At 36.0% G+C, this 18107-nt stretch overlaps 1 protein-coding gene across 1 annotated transcript; it reads right to left on the reverse strand.

Moving 5' to 3' along the window:
* Nucleotides 1-1879: 1879 nt before the first annotated feature.
* CFHR2 (complement factor H related 2) lies at nucleotides 1880-17349 on the reverse strand. The gene is given in 5 exon segments (XM_025364268.1): nucleotides 1880-2218; nucleotides 3012-3194; nucleotides 10070-10246; nucleotides 11750-11944; nucleotides 17178-17349. Coding segments are annotated over 5 exon segments (855 nt in total). The 5' UTR covers nucleotides 17236-17349; the 3' UTR covers nucleotides 1880-1976.
* Between the last annotated feature and the right edge of the window lie 758 nt (nucleotides 17350-18107).

Below are 18107 nucleotides of genomic sequence, written 5' to 3' on the forward strand. Positions count from 1 at the left end.
TCATTAAACTAAAGAGCTTCTGCACAGCAAAAGAAACTACCATCAGAGTGAACAGGCAACCTACAGAATGGGAGAAAATTTTTGCAATCTACTCATCTGACAAAGGGCTAATATCCAGAACCTACAAAGAACTCAAACAAATTTACAAGAAAAAAACAAACAACCCCATCAAAAAGTGGGCAAAGGATATGAATAGACATTTCTCAAAAGAAGACATTCATACAGCCAACAAACACATGAAAAAATGCTCATCATCACTGGCCATCAGAGAAATGCAAATCAAAACCACAATGAGATACCATCTCACACCAGTTAGAATGGCGATCATTAAAAAGTCAGGAAACAACAGGTGCTGGAGAGGATGCGGAGAAATAGGAACACTTTTACACTTTTGGGGGGATTGTAAACTAGTTCAACCATTATGGAAAACAGTATGGCGATTCCTCAAGGATCTAGAACTAGATGTACCATATGACCCAGCCATCCCATTACTGGGTATATACCCAAAGGATTATCAATTATGCTGCTATAAAGACACATGCACACGTATGTTTATTGCAGCACTATTCACAATAGCAAAGACTTGGAATCAACCCAAATGTCCATCAGTGACAGATTGGATTAAGAAAATGTGGCATATATACACCATGGAATACTATGCAGCCATAAAAAAGGATGAGTTTGTGTCCTTTGTAGGGACATGGATGCAGCTGGAATCCATCATTCTTAGCAAACTATCACAAGAACAGAAAACCAAACACCGCATGTTCTCACTCATAGGTGGGAACTGAACAATGAGATCACTTGGACTCGGGAAGGGGAACATCACACACCGGGGCCTATCATGGGGAGGGGGGCGGGGGGAGGGATTGCATTGGGAGTTATACCTGATGTAAATGACGAGTTGATGGGTGCAGCACACCAACAAGGCACAAGTATACATATGTAACAAACCTGCACGTTATGCACATGTACCCTACAACTTACAGTATAATAATAATAAATAAATTAAAAAAAAAAATTAAGTGGTAAGATAATGTATTAGTGTTTCCCAGAGAAACAGAATGTATAGTGTGAGATGTATGTAGGTAGATGAGATAGAGAGAGTTTTTTTTATGCAATTGGTTTACTTGACTTGTGGGCATAAGTAAGTCCAAAATTCATAGACGAATAGAGTAGAAACTCAGACAAGGGTCAATGTTACAGTCTTGAGGTAGAATTTCTTCTTCTTTGGAAGCCTAAGTTTTGACTCTTACTGCTTCGATTGATTGAATGTGACCCACCCACATTATCAAGGGTAATCTTTACTTAAAGACAACTTATTGTAGATGTTGTTAACTCCATCTATAAAATACTTTCTTCACAGCAACACTTAGATTAACATTTGATTATTTAATTGGGCTTGATAGCCTAGCCAAGTTGACACATAAAACTAACCATCGCAGATGCTAATTCTCACCAAAACACATATTATTTTGATTAGTTATGTGGATATACATAGTTGCAAGCTCTGAAAGAAGGCTAACATGAACTCCCAGGCTGTGACTGTTAGGAGCTGACTTTCAAGATATGTGGGGGTAACATTTAGATATAATTCCTTCAGTTACCAATAATATACTATGGAGTACCAAATAGCTGGAAGGAGAATATTTAATGCTCCCAACCCAAAGAAATGATAAGTGTTTGAGATAATGGATATACTAATTACCCTAACTGACCATTATACATTATACATATGGAAACATTACTATGTACCCCATGAATATATACAGTTATTGTCAATTTTTTTTTAAAAAGGAAAAAAAAAAGACAATTCCTAGGTTGTTACTTAGATTTGGTGAAGATAGTACTCACCATTGTGACATGTCTCAGATTATAATTGCATTTTCACACATCAACACAAAATTTTATTTATGAATAAAAATGAGTAAAACAGTACTTGAAAAATGAAATTGAAAACAGATTTAATAGTAAATTCAGAAAAATATATGCATTTTACTAATAGTAATGCCATTTATTCTATTTTTCTTCACAATGGGATATATCAGTTTTCCATCCTGACACACTGCTTGAAATGAATGAGATTTTGTTGGACGATATCCATATTTACAATCAAATTCAACTATGTCACCTCTTCTTGAATAAAGCTTTTGTTGATTTGTCCACTTTAATTTTATATTATATTTTTCCATCATTTCTTGTGATATTACACATGGATCTGAAAGTAGAAAAAAATGAACATAAAACATTAAGTAGTATGCAAATCTTTATAGACTCATAGACAGGTTTTCAAGTAGAATGTTATATGATGGTTGAGGAATTATTTCTCTAAATCCTTTCCAAACCAATGCTGTAAAAACATAATATAGATTTAAGTAAAGTTAAAATGGTAAACGATGTAAAAATGAGGTACTATGTTTAATGGATGGTAATTTAAAGTTATTATCAGATTCATAACATCAATTGTTATATTAAGATAGTTGTATTTTAGAACCTGTCATTGCTGTTTCTGTTTGATTATGATTTTGGTGAAAGAATCCAAACTTTCAGTAATAAGATGAACAAGAATTGGGAATCAAATAGAGAAATGTAATGACATTAATAGCTAATAATATGGTATTATTCACTTGAAATTTGAAGAGAAAGCAGATTTTAAGAGTCCTTATCTCACACACACACACACACACACACACATTTACACACAATGGTAACCATAGGTGGTGATGAATGTGTTAATTAATTTGTAGTAATCATTGCTTTATAAGTATATCAAACAACATGTTATAGAACACGAATAGATTTTTTTTCTTTATCAACTAAATGTTTTAAAATAAAACATAAATATAAAGAGAAAAATTTCTAAACTTTACATTCCATTATATAAACGTTTGGTAGGCAAGCATTCAGCAGAATGCTTGTTTGTTAATCTGTGAAAATTCTATTATAAACAGTGAAATATCAGACTCATCACACTGATTTTTCCAGACCCATGAGAATACTAAAGTACTTACCTAAGCATTTTGGTCGTTCTGACCATTGTCCATTTCTACATGTTATTTGATTATTACCCTCAAGTTTATACAAGTCCTGGCATTGATACTCAACTGACGAACCTGGAGCATATACTGACAACGGGAATGAAGTAATGTCTCCATTGTCAATAGGTGGAGGGGGCCCACATTTTTCTGCAAAAACTAAAAAAACATCATTTGATTTACTGGGAGAGCAAATAAAACTGCAAGTTCAAATAAGGCAAATACAAACTAGGCACTTTATATTCTATCAGGGCTTTTGTGATTTGTGCTGAATGAAATGATTCCTGGAGTAAAATTTATCCTACAAACTGAAAGTTATATTTTAAGTTATTTTCTCCTGACTGAATGAACACATACAGCATTAACAAAGATGACACCTCGTAGTATTCCAGGATTAAGAAATGTTTTTCTAAATGAGTATGTGCTAAACAGATAGAAAGCTATGACAAACACAGAAAGTTTCTTATTTTAAATTCAACATTCTTTGGAGTTTATTGGGTCCATAGTCATTTCATTCTTTATTTTCATTTGCCTTACAAAAGAAACATTAATTCCTTGAAAAATTTAAACAATACAAATTAATAGAAAGTAAAAGGAAATTGCTGGATTCTTGGTATCGGCAAAATGAGGAACGAACTTTTCTACCTTTTCCTTATGCTAAGTACAACTCGAATTTTGGACACAATGTAAAAAAAAAAAAAAAAAGAAAAGAACATAAGAAGACTCTGAAAGAGGCAGATCTAGCTAGAGACTTCAGGACTCAGGAATGATACAGCAGGGTCGTGTGGGTTTTCTTTTGGACTCCTGTATATCCTGGTTAGGACACTGGAGGAGACTGCAACCCAGTATTAATATGAGGTTCAGACAAAAAAAGAAAATCCCCAGAAGCGCCTACTTTCTATACCCAAAAGCCCAGGAAAAGAGCAGCCTTACAAGACCAGAATCATGTTTACCAATAACTTACATACTGTAGGAAAGATCCTAAGAAGCCAATGACCACCCTCCACACTCCCAGATAAACAGAGGTCAACTGTGGAACCTAAACTTTCACCCACATGGTCAAGTAACAAGACACCTCTCCCTTTCCCCATGATGTCAGCAGAAGCTAAGTGGGAAACCTGGGCTTATACCCAGCATGGCAGCAATGGAAGCTGCCAAATAAGACTTTTTGCAATCCAGTACTCAAAATATAACACCTAAAATATCTAGAATAAATTTAAAAATTACTCATCGTATTAAGGACCAGGAAAGTCTCAATAGAGAAAAGACAATTATTAATAACAGAAGACAACACTAAGAAGACACAGATGTTGAAACTGATGGTGCTTTGAAAAGTCCGGTAGGAATTATAAACCCAAATAGTAAAACAAGAATTAAAAAAAAAACCCACTGGATAGGCTTAATAATACATGGGGAGTTGACAGATGAATAAATTCATGAACTTCAATACAGAGCAATATTAATTACTCCGTCTGAAAATAGACTGAAAACAGAAAGCTGAACTGAGCTTCAGAGACCTTTAGAATACAACAAACAATAACAAATAAGGAGAGGCGATCCAGAAAGAGAAAAGAAAAAGTACCGGACTGAAAACAATAAAAAAAAAATGACTGAACACTTCCAAGATTGACCATAAGGCATAAACTAATAGTGACATGTAGAACCAACTAATACTGTACAATATTTTTCTCATAACTTGAAAAAATATATCTGCTATTTTGACTTAATTACATTAAATTGTTCCAAATCTATCAAAAATATAAGAAGGGAATGATATTAGAAGCCTGAGGAGATACTGGTAGCTGGAGCGCTTGAAATTACTCTTTTTTGCATTCACATCATTTATCACACATACTTGCCACCTGATATAGTTAGGCTTTGTGTCCCCACTCACATCTTATCTTGAATTGTAATCCCCAGGTATTGAGGCAGAGACACAGTAGGGGGTGGTTGGATCATGGGGATGGCTTCTCCCATGCTGTTCTCATGATAGTGAGTGAGTTCTCAAAAGATCTGATGGTTTTATAAGTGTTTGGAAGTTCCCCTTCACCCACTTGTCTCTCTCCTGCTGCCTTGTGAAGAAGTGCCTGCCTCCCCTTCTGCCATGATTGTAAGTTTTCTGAAGCCACAGCCATGTGGAACTGTGAGTCAATTAAACCTATTTTATTTATTTATTATTATTATTTTGAGATGGAGTCTCACTTTGTTGCCCAGACTGCAGTGCAGTGGCACTATCTCGGCTCACTACAGCCTCCGCCTCCCCAGCTCAAGTGATTCTCCTCCCTCATCCTCCTGAATAGCTGGGATTACAGGTGTGCACCACCATGCCCAGCTAATTTTTATATTTTAGTAAAGACAGAGTTTCACCATGTGGGCCAGGCTAGTCTCAAACTCCTGAACTCAAGTGATTCGCCTGCCCCAGTCTCCCAAAGTGCTAGGATTACAGGTGTGAGCCACCATGTCTGGCCAAACGTACTTTATTGATACATTACTCAGGTTGGAGAAGTTCTTGATAGCAGTGTGAGAATGGACTAATACAGTCAATTGGTACAGTGGGCACTGCTATAAGGTACCTGCAAATGTGTAAGTGACTTTGGAACTGGGTAATAGGCAGAGGTTGGAACAGCTTAGGGGGCTCAGAAGAAGACAGGAAGATGAGGGACAGTTTGGAACCCCCTTGAGACTTGTTCAGCGGTTTTGACCAAAATGCTTATAGTGATGTGGACAATGAAGTCTAGGCCGAGGTAGTCTTAGATGGAAATGAGAAACTCATTGGGAACTGGAGCAAAGGTCACTCTTGCTATGCTGTAGCAAAGAGATTAGTGGCAATTTGCCCCTGCCTTAGAGATCTGTGGAACTTTGAAGTTGAGAGAGATGATTTAGGGTAACTAGAGTAGGAAATTTCTAAGCAGCAAAATATTCAAGAGTGACAGACTATAAAAGTTTGCAAAATTTGCAGCCTGACCATGTAGTAGAAGAGAAAAACTAATATTCTGGGGAATAATTCAAGCCTGCTGCAGAAATTTGCATAAGTAACAAGGAGCCAAATGTTAATAGCCTAAGACAATGGCGAAAATGACTCTAGGGCATGTCAGAGATCTTTGAAGCTTTCCCATCACAGGCCTAGGAGGAAAAATAGTTTCATGGGCCTGGGCCCTGCTGCTGTGTGCAGCCTCAGCACCTGGTGCCCTGCTGAGTCCTAGCTGCTCCAGCTCCAGCTGTGGCTAAATGGGGCCAAGATACAGCTCACATAATTTTTTCAGAAGGTGCAAACCTCGAACCTCGGCAGCTTCCACATGGTTTTGTGCCTGTGGATAACACACAGAAGATAAGATTTTGAGCTTTTTTTGGTTCCAAGTGGGAATCTCTGCCTAGATTTCTGAGGTTGTATGGAAATTCCTGCATGTCCAGGCAAAAGTCTGCAGGGGCGGAGTCCTCATGGAGAACCTCTGCTAGGGCAGTGTGGAAGGGAAATGTAGGGTTGGAACCCCCACACAGAGTCACCACTGAGGCACTGCCGAGTGGAGCTTTGCATAGGGGGGTACTCTCCTCCAGACCACAGAATGGTAGATAAGTCAACAGCTTGTACTATGCACCTGGAAAGGCCACAGGCACTCAATGCCAGCCCATGAGAGCAGCCCTGGTGGCTGAACGCTGCAAAGCCACAGAAGTGGAGCTACCCAAGGCCTTGGTAGTCTACCCCTTGCATCAGTGTGTCCTGGATGTGAGACAAGGAGTCAAAGGAGACCATTTTTGGAGATTGAAGATTTAATGAGTGCCCTGCTGGGTTTTGAACTTGCATGGGGACTGTAGCCCCTTTCTTTTGGCCAATTTCACCCATATGGGGAGAAAGTTGGAGGGAAATTATAAATCAAATTATTCCCAATTTTATAAATGGGTAACTAAATATCAAAGACTTTTTAAAAAACCCATCTTCTAAGTTTTTTGAACCTTTCCATTATTCTCATCTCTATCACTAGTATGTTTATAAAAACTCATTATGAATATCTTCTGATTCAATTAGAAATAATTATGTATATGAATATGTGTTTATTTTTCTTATTTAATCATCTCTCATTAATGTTTATTTCATAAAAGTATATATTAATTCTTACATAAAATACGTAATTGACATTCAAGACAGAGTAAATAATCTGAATAAATCAAGTATACACACAAAAAAAAATTGAAATATTTTCTAATTAATAATCTCATAAATATTATTTAAAGTGACTAGTTTTATGTACTGTTATTGGCACTTTAATGGTTTGATTGCAGTTTACTCGAGCAAATCCCACTAGAATGTGACTCATTTCACTTACATAAAACTTGTATCCCTAAATCTCTGTATTTTATTCCAAGATTTTGGATGGCAATTCTTTGTTGATTGTCATCTTTTTAAAAATCTAATTGTAAAAACAAAATGCCATTGAAAATAATTGATCTGGCTGGGTGCAGTGGCTCATGTCTGTAATATCGGCACTTGGGAGGCCAAGGTTGGCAGATCACTTGAGGTTGGGAGTTCAAGACCAACCTGGCCAACTTGGTGAAACCCTGTCTCTACTAAGAATACGGAAATTAGCTGGGTGTGGTGACACATGCCTGTAATCCCAACTACTCAGGAGGCTGAGGCACAAGAATCGCTTGAACCTTGGAGGCAGAATTTGCAGGGAGCCAAGATCACACCATTGCACTCCAACCTGGGCAACATAGTGAGACTCTGTCTCAAAAAAAAAAAAAAATAATAATAAGGAAATAAGTAAGTAATTAAGTAAATAAATAAATAAATATAATTGATCTTGGCTGATGTAGGGTTTCCCAGCTGCTTCATTCATATGTGGTTATTGCATGGTGTTGTAGAAGGAATAATGGCTCCCAAAGATGGCTCTGTACTAATCCCTGGAACATAGATTACCATAACTTGCAAAATGTTACCTTAGATGAAAAAACAGACTATGCACCTATCATTATGAGTCTAGTTGCCCTGAAACTTTATTAACTCTCTATGGTGTTCTTGAGCTACCATTCAACCTTGGACATAGACTATTCTGCTGAATTCTTCCACTTTGGAGATTCTGACTTCCTCCATCTACTCTTATAACCTCAATATGTTGCCTTATGCTTTTGGAATAAGCAACAGGCAGAGAGGGAAAGGTAGCAATATTCTGAGAACTTGAACAAAAAGATGTGTTCTTTGTCAGACTAAATAAAATGGGCTAAGTTTTGAAGCAACTTTATCTTGGCAACTTAGTTTCTAAATGTCATTACTTACTGAATGGAACCAGAACTTATTGAAGGTATGGCTGATTCTAGTTCTTGGACAGGGAAAACATGAATTAAACCCGGGATATTTTTTGTGTCACAAAGCAACAGACTTAATCAAAGGCTAACAAAGTCTTACAGACTGTACACAAGAGAGAGTCAGCTTGTATGGGATACAGCTGGTCAAACTTAATTTGTCAAGCTTCTAAAATATAATCGTTGGGCTGACAATAGCCATCATCCCACAAATTGAAGAGAGCTTGTTCATGACATAGAGAGAGCATGGAAATATTTATGCCATCATTGAAGCCTATAAATCCTGAACCCTATTCAATCACTGGAATTATCTGGTATTCATAACATTTGTTCTTTTTTTTTTTTTTTTTTTTTTTTTGCAAATGTTAATCATGTTTAATCCTGTAGTAATAGAAAGATACTATGATTTAACTATTTACCGAAAAACTATCACAGTTTCAGTTGTTTTAAGAAGACTCAGTTTTCTAGAAGTTTAAATTTAGTGAAGACAGGGTCTCACTCTGTTGCCCAGGTTGGAGTGCACTGGTGCAGTCATAGCTCACTGCAGTCTTGAATACCTGGGGTCAAGTGATCCTCCTGCTTCAGCCTTCCCAGTGGCTGGGACTACAGGCACACACCACTGTGCCCTGCTCTAGAGGTTTTAAATTAAATATTGAAGATGTGGAATAATATTTGATAACATAACATCTTTGGAAAAGCATACCACGGATTCTATTTCCTGATAGGATGGAATAGCTGGTATCAACATAGCATCCCACTGGAAAAAAATTAGAAAACTGTACAAAATATATATCAAGAACACTGGAAATCTCCCAGCACACAACCGTGATGACTAAGAAAATGAAAAAACCTCAAAACCCCAAACTACCAAGCACACAGCCCCATCTGTTTGCTGGGAGGCCTTTCTCAGACTCTGTGCTGTGAGGGAGAACCCAGGAAGAACTCAGTGGTCTTCTTGAGTTGAGACTAATAAGGTCAGTCTTGGAGACTATGGTGGCCAGAAGTTACTGGGCATAGTAGCAGAGAGAAAGTGGTATGAAGAGAAAGAGCTGTAGAAGTTTCCATGGGGCTCCTTGTGTTTTTAGTTGAATACTGAGCTGTGCAAGCATAGGATGGAATTGTATTGGTCTGGGTGAAGAACAATTACTGAGGCGCTATAAAGACGAAGAATTACAAGAGTTCACACAGGACTGGGAGGCGCCATCATTTATGCCACAGGTTTCCCAAAGAATCGTTTTCCAAATGCTAAGCCGCTCACAAATAAACATACCTCTCAGAAGTATGGACTTTCTAAAACGTAGGAATTGATGATTTATTCAATAAAGCATAAGAATTTAAATAAAGATACATATTAAATGCTGTCTTACTTACAAGACATTTTCATTAGAATTTGATTTATTTTCACTTTAATACTTCAGTTTTGTAACCATTTCTTGTCAACTAACCTGACACTATAAACCACACACAGGCATTACTTAAACTTCAAGGGATTATATTCAAGGTGTATTCTTGTTTAATGTTTTTACTTATCACATACATTTGATTTATATAGTTAGGCAAACTATGTTATTGCACATCCATTTAGACACAATTGGAACTGAAAATCAAATGAATAATGATAGAAGTATGTGGTAAAACCTATATTTAACCTATATTTAATTTGTAAAAAAAAAAGATTTATTTTTTTTAAACTTTATAATATATAACAGTATCTGAGAGAACAGCGTTGTACTTACTAGTGGACCTGCATTTGGGAGGAGCAGATCAGCCCCGTTCCACACATGAAATATTGTTCTCCTTGTTTTGAAGGCTGTATCCTGTGTTGCAAATAATTTGTACAGTATCTCCTTCCAGATGTGTTTGTCCTGAAGATTCAGAATGACCATTTTCCACAAAAGGAAAGAAACACAGTCCTAAGGACCCCAAAACGGATTAATATACAAGATGGAAGTAGCAAAGAAAAAGTACAACTGCATTTTAAAATATTTTAATAAATTGGGTGAAGTGGCTCATGCTGGTAATCCCTGCACTTTGAGAGGCTGAGGCGAGTGGATCACTTGAGGCCAGGAGTTTGAGACCAGCCTGGCCAACATGGTGAAACCCTGTTTCTACTAAAATTACAAAAATTAGAGGGCATAGTGGTGCGCACTTGTAATTCCAGCTAGTCTGGAGGCTGAGACAGGAGAATCACTTGAACCCAGAAAGCAGAGGTAGCAGTGAGTTGAGAAGGCGCCACTGTACTCCAGCCTGGGTGACAGAGTCTTACTCTGTCTCAAAAAAAAAAAAAAAGGAAAACTTTCAAAGCTGAAATCAAATACAAACATTTTCAAAAGACTTTAAGTCATACTACTATATATATATATGCTGAAATATATTTTTGTTTCTTTTATATGTACATATAGAAGAAAATATTTCATGTTGTTGCTCTATGGTTTTTATAATAAAATATTTTATGTTTATAAACTATTTTAGGGACAAAGAACATCTTCATATATCTATTTCTCTCTTAACTCTCAAAAATGTTTCTTAGGCCGGGCGCGGTGGCTCAAGCCTGTAATCCCAGCACTTTGGGAGGCCGAGGCGGGTGGATCACGAGGTCAGGAGATCGAGACCATCCTGGCTAACATGGTGAAACCCCGTCTCTACTAAAAATACGAAAAAAACTAGCCGGGCGTGGTGGCGGGCGCCTGTAGTCCCAGCTACTCGGAGGCTGAGGCAGGAGAATGGCCTGAACCTGGGAGGCGGAGCTTGCAGTGAGCCGAGATCGCGCCACTGCACTCCAGCCTGGGTGACACAGCGCGAGACTCCGTCTCAAAAAAAAAAAAAAAAAAAAAAAAAAAAAAAAAAAAATGTTTCTTAGGAGAAAGATCATTGCTACTTCCTTTGTTGCCTCATCTGTCTGTCTCGCAATTGTTTTCTCTTTTAATACACCTGTTATCGTTGGAGTCTGCTCTCTACATTTATTGGAATATTAATAGCTGCACTTTGAAGGACCAAATAAATGATTTATTGAAATATAAAAGTGAAAATGCTAAACCTCCTTGCAATGTGCAGAAGAATGGTAAATTCAAAACAGAATATGTATAAAAATGGCATTTTAAAGGAAAACTATGATCAGGCTACTGCCAAATGAATATTAGTAAAGAAATATTAGCAGTCAAATATATTAATCATCAGTCTAAAACAATTAATATATTTCAACACGTAGAGCATTTCCATGTAATGCAAGACAGTTGACATATTTATTCTTCATTGATTCTCATAGGAGGCATCTCAAACTTGGAGGACTATATCTCCCATCTTTCCAGCTCCTCTGGTCACTGCCCCTGTGATTATCAAGACCTTATGGTCTTGTCTGGCACATCCTTCTTTATTCACTGAATGACATCCATTTAATGAACAGGGCATTTACTCACTGAGACACTTTGGTGTTGGTGACCATCCTTCTTCCGTGCATGTTATGCGAGTCCAAAAGGATTTTGACGGAGACACAAAATTATATTCACAGGAGTAATAGAAAACTTCCCCTGTAGGAACTTGGGAGAATGGCTTGTGTTTTTCTTCATCATATAGAATTCCATGTTTTATTTTTGGAAAATCACAAAATGTTGCTGGGAAAATAACACAAAACTGTAGAATTACATAATAAGCTACATAAATAAATCAGTAGATATTATTTTAATCATCTCATTTACAGTTTTTTTCTTTCATTTAGCTTAAATGCCTTTAGCTTAAATGCTTTCCAGTGTACAAATTAGGAATGAAAAACCATCACTAATTAAGGGTACAAAAGTATTTGAGGAGGTCATTGTTAATGCATATAAAATTTATATTTTGGAGTGATATGAAGTATGAACTCTCCTGCAATTTCTTCAAGAAGAAAACCCTCACACCACAATTTAAGAATGAAGCAGAGTATAAGAGTAGCAAACCTTCCTTATCTGCATAGTATACAGTAGAGGAGTGATAAGGTTGCTCTTAGCTCTCAACTTACTTCTTTTCTCTATTCTCATTGACCGTCATAGGTATCTCCACCAGAAACTCTGCCCTATTTTTTTTTTTCTGGTGCAGTAAAGATGTTGGGTAGGTAGTTTTGTTTTTTGTTTACTAATATCATTTTGAATATTTTCTGGTTACAAAGTTAATATAGTTTCAGTGGAAATAATTTAGAGAATATAAGAAAATCACTAAGAACAACTCAATCAAGATAAATTTAGAGCTAAACTCTGCTAAATGTTGTATATACAAATATGTATTTGTATATTTGTATTTATATGTGTATACTTGTATTTTGGTTTTTATAATAAAATATTTTATGTTTATAAACTATTTTAGGGACAAAGAACATCTTCATATATCTATTTCTCTCTTAACTCTCATAAATGTTTCTCAGGAGAAAGATCATTGCTATTTCCTTTGTTGTATAGCATTTACATTGTATTAGGTATTATAAATAATCTAGAAATTACTTAAGTTACTTAAATTGTATGAGAGGGCTGGGTGTGGTAGCTCATGCCTGTAATCCCAGCACTTTGGGAGGTTGAGGCGGGTGGATCACTTGAGGTCAGGAGTTTGAGACCAGCCTGACCAACATGGCGAAACCCCATCTCTACTAAAAACACAAAAATTAGCCTGGTGTGGTGGTGTGCTCCTGTAATCCCAGCTACTCGGGAGGCTGAGGCAGAAGAATCACTTGAACCTGGGAGGGGGAGGTTGCAGTGAGCCGAGATCACGCCACTAAACTCCAGCCTGGAGGCGACAGAGCAAGACTGCACCTCAAAAAAAATAAATAAATAAGTAAATAAATAAATAAATAAAATAAAATAAAATAAAATAAACTGTATGGGAGGATATGCACAGGTTATATAAAAATACTACACCATTCTCTCTGAGAGACTTGAGTATCCTTGGATTTTGGTATCTACTGGGTGTGGGTAGAGTCCTGGAACCAATTCCTTGAGGATACTAAAGGACTACTGTATATATGTATATATGCATCCATATGCACTACGGTGCAAGATACATTAAAGCAATGTAGAAAATGAGTGAAATCTTCATACTTTTTGACTCTTTTTTGTGTACACATACATAAATACACACACATATTTTTTAGTAGACTTTATTTTTTATTTACAGGTTTTTCACAGCAAAATTGAGTGGAAGGTACAGAGATTTCCTACATACCACTTCCTCTTCCCTACCACATGGATAACCTCCCACACCATCAATATAATTATCACCCAAAGTCCATAGTTTATGTTAGGGTTCACTCTTGATATTGTACATTCTATGGGTTTGATATACTTTATCTTTGAGTAAGTATTTAGCTCAACATATTTCCTCAATATAATACTGCTCTTTGTTTTTATCTCAAGATATTTTTGCAATATAGTACTGCTGCATAAGGAATAATTTTATTTTTCACCTTATTTGGAAGATGTGTGCAGAAATTAAGCTGACAAATCAAGAGAAATTTCTCTTTTTCATCTATCTACAAGTAACGTTTAATGTTACACATTATTTGAAATATTTTCACCTTGTGAAACCTGAAATTGATTGTCTGTTTAAAATTTGACATTAGATAGTTTTGGTAAAGGTATTGAGGGAAAGACTCCCGTCTTGATAGTATTAACCTATCATAACTCTTTCGATTATCCTTCACTCCTCCAAAATTATAGTAGTTTATTTTCATACATTTGCACCTACATATTCTTTGCTATCCAGAATAACTTGGTTTTCCAGAACTAACTCTATGACATTCATCAAATATTCATTGTGCATATCTGCAGTGGTGCTAGCTAGGAGTGTTAATGTCTTTTTGCAAACCTCCTTTACACAACCACCCACTTCAAAAGTAGAAAATAATTTTTCTTGTCTCAACATTCTGATAGAATACTATGAATATATTTCTTCTGGGATATATATACACACACACATTATATATATATATATATATATATATGCACACACACACACACACAGTCATACAGTTATTCAACACATAATGACATTTTGTCGATGACTGATTGCTTATATGACAGGGGACCCATAAGATTAGAGTGTAGCTGAAAAATTCCTATCACCTAATAGCCATCATAGCATTGCAGTGCAATATATTACTCACATGTTTGTGGCACTGCCGGCGTAAACAAACCTACAGCATTGTCAGTCACATAAAAATACACCACACACAATTTTGTACAGTACGTAATACTTGATGATGATAATATAGAAGTGTTACTGGTTATTGTATTTCATATACTATAATTGTTATCAGTATTTTATAGTTCACTTCTTCTATTCACTGTTTTACAGTTAATTTTTCCTCAGGTCCTTCAGTAACTATTCGAGAAGAAACCTTTGTTATCACAGGAGAGGACAGCTCCATGTGTGTTACCACCCTGAAGACCTTCTAGTGGGACAAGAGTGGAGGAATAAGATAGTGATACTGATGATCCTGATCCTTTGTAGGCCAAGGTTAATGTGTGTGTTTGTGTCTGTTTTTAACAAAAGGTTTAAAAAGTAAATAAATAAGTAAAATATTTAAAAGAGAAAAGCTTATAGAACAAGAATAGAAATAAAAAATCTTTTGTACATCTCTACAATGTTTTTAAGCTAAATATTATCTCAAAAGACAAAAAGAATTAAAGTTGATGAAGTAAAATGGTTAATATAAACTAAGGTTAATTTATTATCGAAGAAAAGTTTTAAAATAAATTTAGTCTATCCTGGGTGTATCAAAAACTCAGTAATTAGCACTAAAGAATTATCCATGTAACCAAAAACCACCTGCTCCCGCCAAAACTATTTAAATAAATAAATTAATTAATAAAATAAATTAGTCTAGCCTAAGTATACAGTGTTTATTCCACCTCCACTAGTGTATGGTAATGTTCTAAGCTGTCATATTCACTCACCACTCATGTAATGACTTACTGAGAGCAACTTTCAGTCCTGCACACCCTATTCATGGTAAGAGCCGCATACAAGTGTGCCATTTGTAATGTTTTATACTGTATTTTTATTGTATTTTTTCTATATTTAGATAAACATATACTTACAATGGTGCTACAATTGCCCACAGTATTCAGTACCGTAACGTACTGTACAGGTTTGCAGCCTAGGAGCGACAGGCTATACCATATGACCTAGTTAGGTAGTAGGCTATACAACCTAGGTTTGTGTAAGTACACCCTACAATGTTTGAATAAGAAAGAAATCGCCTAAGGATGAACTTCTCAGAACGTGCCCCTATCATTATGTATGACTGTTTATACACACACACACACACACACACACGCACACACACACTCACAGTCACATATAGTCTTGCAATTTATTTGCCTATTTACATTTTGCTTTTCTTTGGGACACTATAGTAAGTTGCAGTGAGGTGTGGTTAGGGTTGTCATTTTCTTCCAGCTTCTTTGCTACATGAAGCACAACATATTGCTTGATAAATATTTTGCTACTGGAAGCATGCAGTTTTCTATGTATACAAATGTGTTGCTTCAGTGTGTTGTTTTTGCTGTTTGGCAGGGCTCTCAATAGACACCTAAAGGACAGTGTAACACACATTTACAGATCATTTAACATCTAGGCAACCTTTAGATAGAATGTCACTGAAGTTTCTCCCAGAGACTGGATTGAAGCTTGAACATTTTTTTGGTGGGGGAGGGTTAGGAATTGTCAAAATTCTGTATATTTCTCTCATATTTTTCACTTGTCTTCCTCTCTTTCCCCCCTATTTAGAAATCCTCTTGTAATGCCATTTGTAATACGTGTATAAGCCACTTAATGAATACCATAAACATAGACTTAAGAAAAATCAAATACACTCATACAGTCGCACTCCTGTGATTACAACTCAGCACTAAAAGTGAAAACAAAATAAAATGAATTTCAAACCAATAGAAATAATGCTCTGCAACACTTCTAAGGGCAAATATTTAAAGGAAAGAATTTTATTGTTCATATCGTTCTCTTATGTCAGGACAGACGAGAAACTGTTCAAATAAAACTTCAAAGGTCTGTAAACATTAGGAAACAGCAAAACAGTAAAGTAAAAACTTTCTGGAAATCAAAGAGTAAAGCATAATGATCGAAACTCCATGTACACACATAGTTTAATTAGTATCCTAGACCTTGGTAGAGATTTTATTTGCAATTCATGTGGTATGGTGGCCTTAATTTCAACATGAAATAAAATAGGACCATTTATAAAATATCGTAAGAAGCAGTTTGTAATATTATTAAAGAGGTGATACATTACTTCATTCTTGATATTTAAGAGCTCAGAAGGAGCAATTTCTTGACAGTTCACTGGTTTATATATAAGTGATATTTTCTATTGTTTCAGTAAAATATATTTCCCTCTGTTGAATGATAATTAGATTGAATGGGAATTCCATTTAAAATTTAAAGACCTTTAAAATTTACATGATCAAATCTAAGAAAATAAAATCCTAAAAGCATTTTGAAGGTGGCCAAATCTTTTTGAGATTGATTTTTCTAGTTAGTGGCATTGCAGAGTTTATGCAGAATTACACTAATACTTCACCTTGCCACTGTGATTATAGCAGATTTTCCCTCATTTAATTCCTCTTTACATTCTCTATTTGGCGGCCATTTACCTTTGCAACTTAGAGGGTGGAGAGAACTAATTTTATTCTATTTTCCTGCTAATTGCATGTTAGAAAGTATTTCCATAAAATAGATTAACATTATAAATCATTTAAAATATTTTCAGCTATTTATTCATTAAAAAATATATCAGCATACACACCAAAATGGATAAATGTATCTGAAAAAGGAACTAAACATTCAGGTCTGCTTTCAACTTACCGTCTCCCCCAACAGAGGATATCTGTGAGATTAGAATTACACTGATCATGAGCCACATGCCTGGTAGTTCCAATCTTATATAACTAAAAATACTTCAGTGGTGGTGGTGTTGCTTTGAATCCTCTTTCACTAACAGTTATGAGCATGACTTTGAATTTCAGCGTACTAACTGGAAGCTAGTTTAGTAATGTCCTTTGTGGTAAACATCAAAGTTCATGGAGGGTTGTGCAAAATAAGCAAATAGTGTCTAATCAGTGTTTTCATAATAATACTCTGAATTTATCATGTAATATTTACTTGAGCAAAATAAAAGCTGTTCAATATCCTTGCTGTGGTCCCTGAGTCTCTGAGTTTGGAATATTCAGAAATGGGCCATTGAAGAGGAAAGAGGAAGCCCCTTTTTTCTAGCCAAGATTTCAGCTACATCAATAGTCAAGCAAGTGCAGGTGATCAGGCCAGCATCACTTCTAGTTGTAAATTCCACTTAAAACTGGTATTAAGAATGAAGTAACTTCAGACCATCCTGGCTAACATGGTAAAACCCCGTCTCTACTAAAAATACAAAAAAATGAGCCAGACATGGTGGCGGGTACCTGTAGTCCCAGCTACTCCGGAGGCTGAGGCAGGAGAATGGCATGAACCTGGGAGGTGGAGTTTGCAGTGAACCGAGATCACACCACTGCTCTCCAGCCTGGGCGACACAGTGAGACTGTCAAAAAAAAAAAAAAAAAGATAACTTCTTAATAGTTTTCATATTTTGTAGACTATAAAAAGTCAAATCAAGAATAATTTTTGGTATGTAAATGTTCCTGAAATTTTTGAACAAACAAATTTTACTTCAAAATCATTTTGTTCAGATGGTACTGTGAGAATGGGTATTTGTGGGTCTTGGTATATTCACTCACCACCAAAAGGCAGCAATAAAACTGG

The sequence above is a fragment of the Theropithecus gelada genome, chromosome 1 (genome assembly GCF_003255815.1).
Source record: "Theropithecus gelada isolate Dixy chromosome 1, Tgel_1.0, whole genome shotgun sequence".
Lineage (NCBI taxonomy): Eukaryota > Metazoa > Chordata > Mammalia > Primates > Cercopithecidae > Theropithecus > Theropithecus gelada.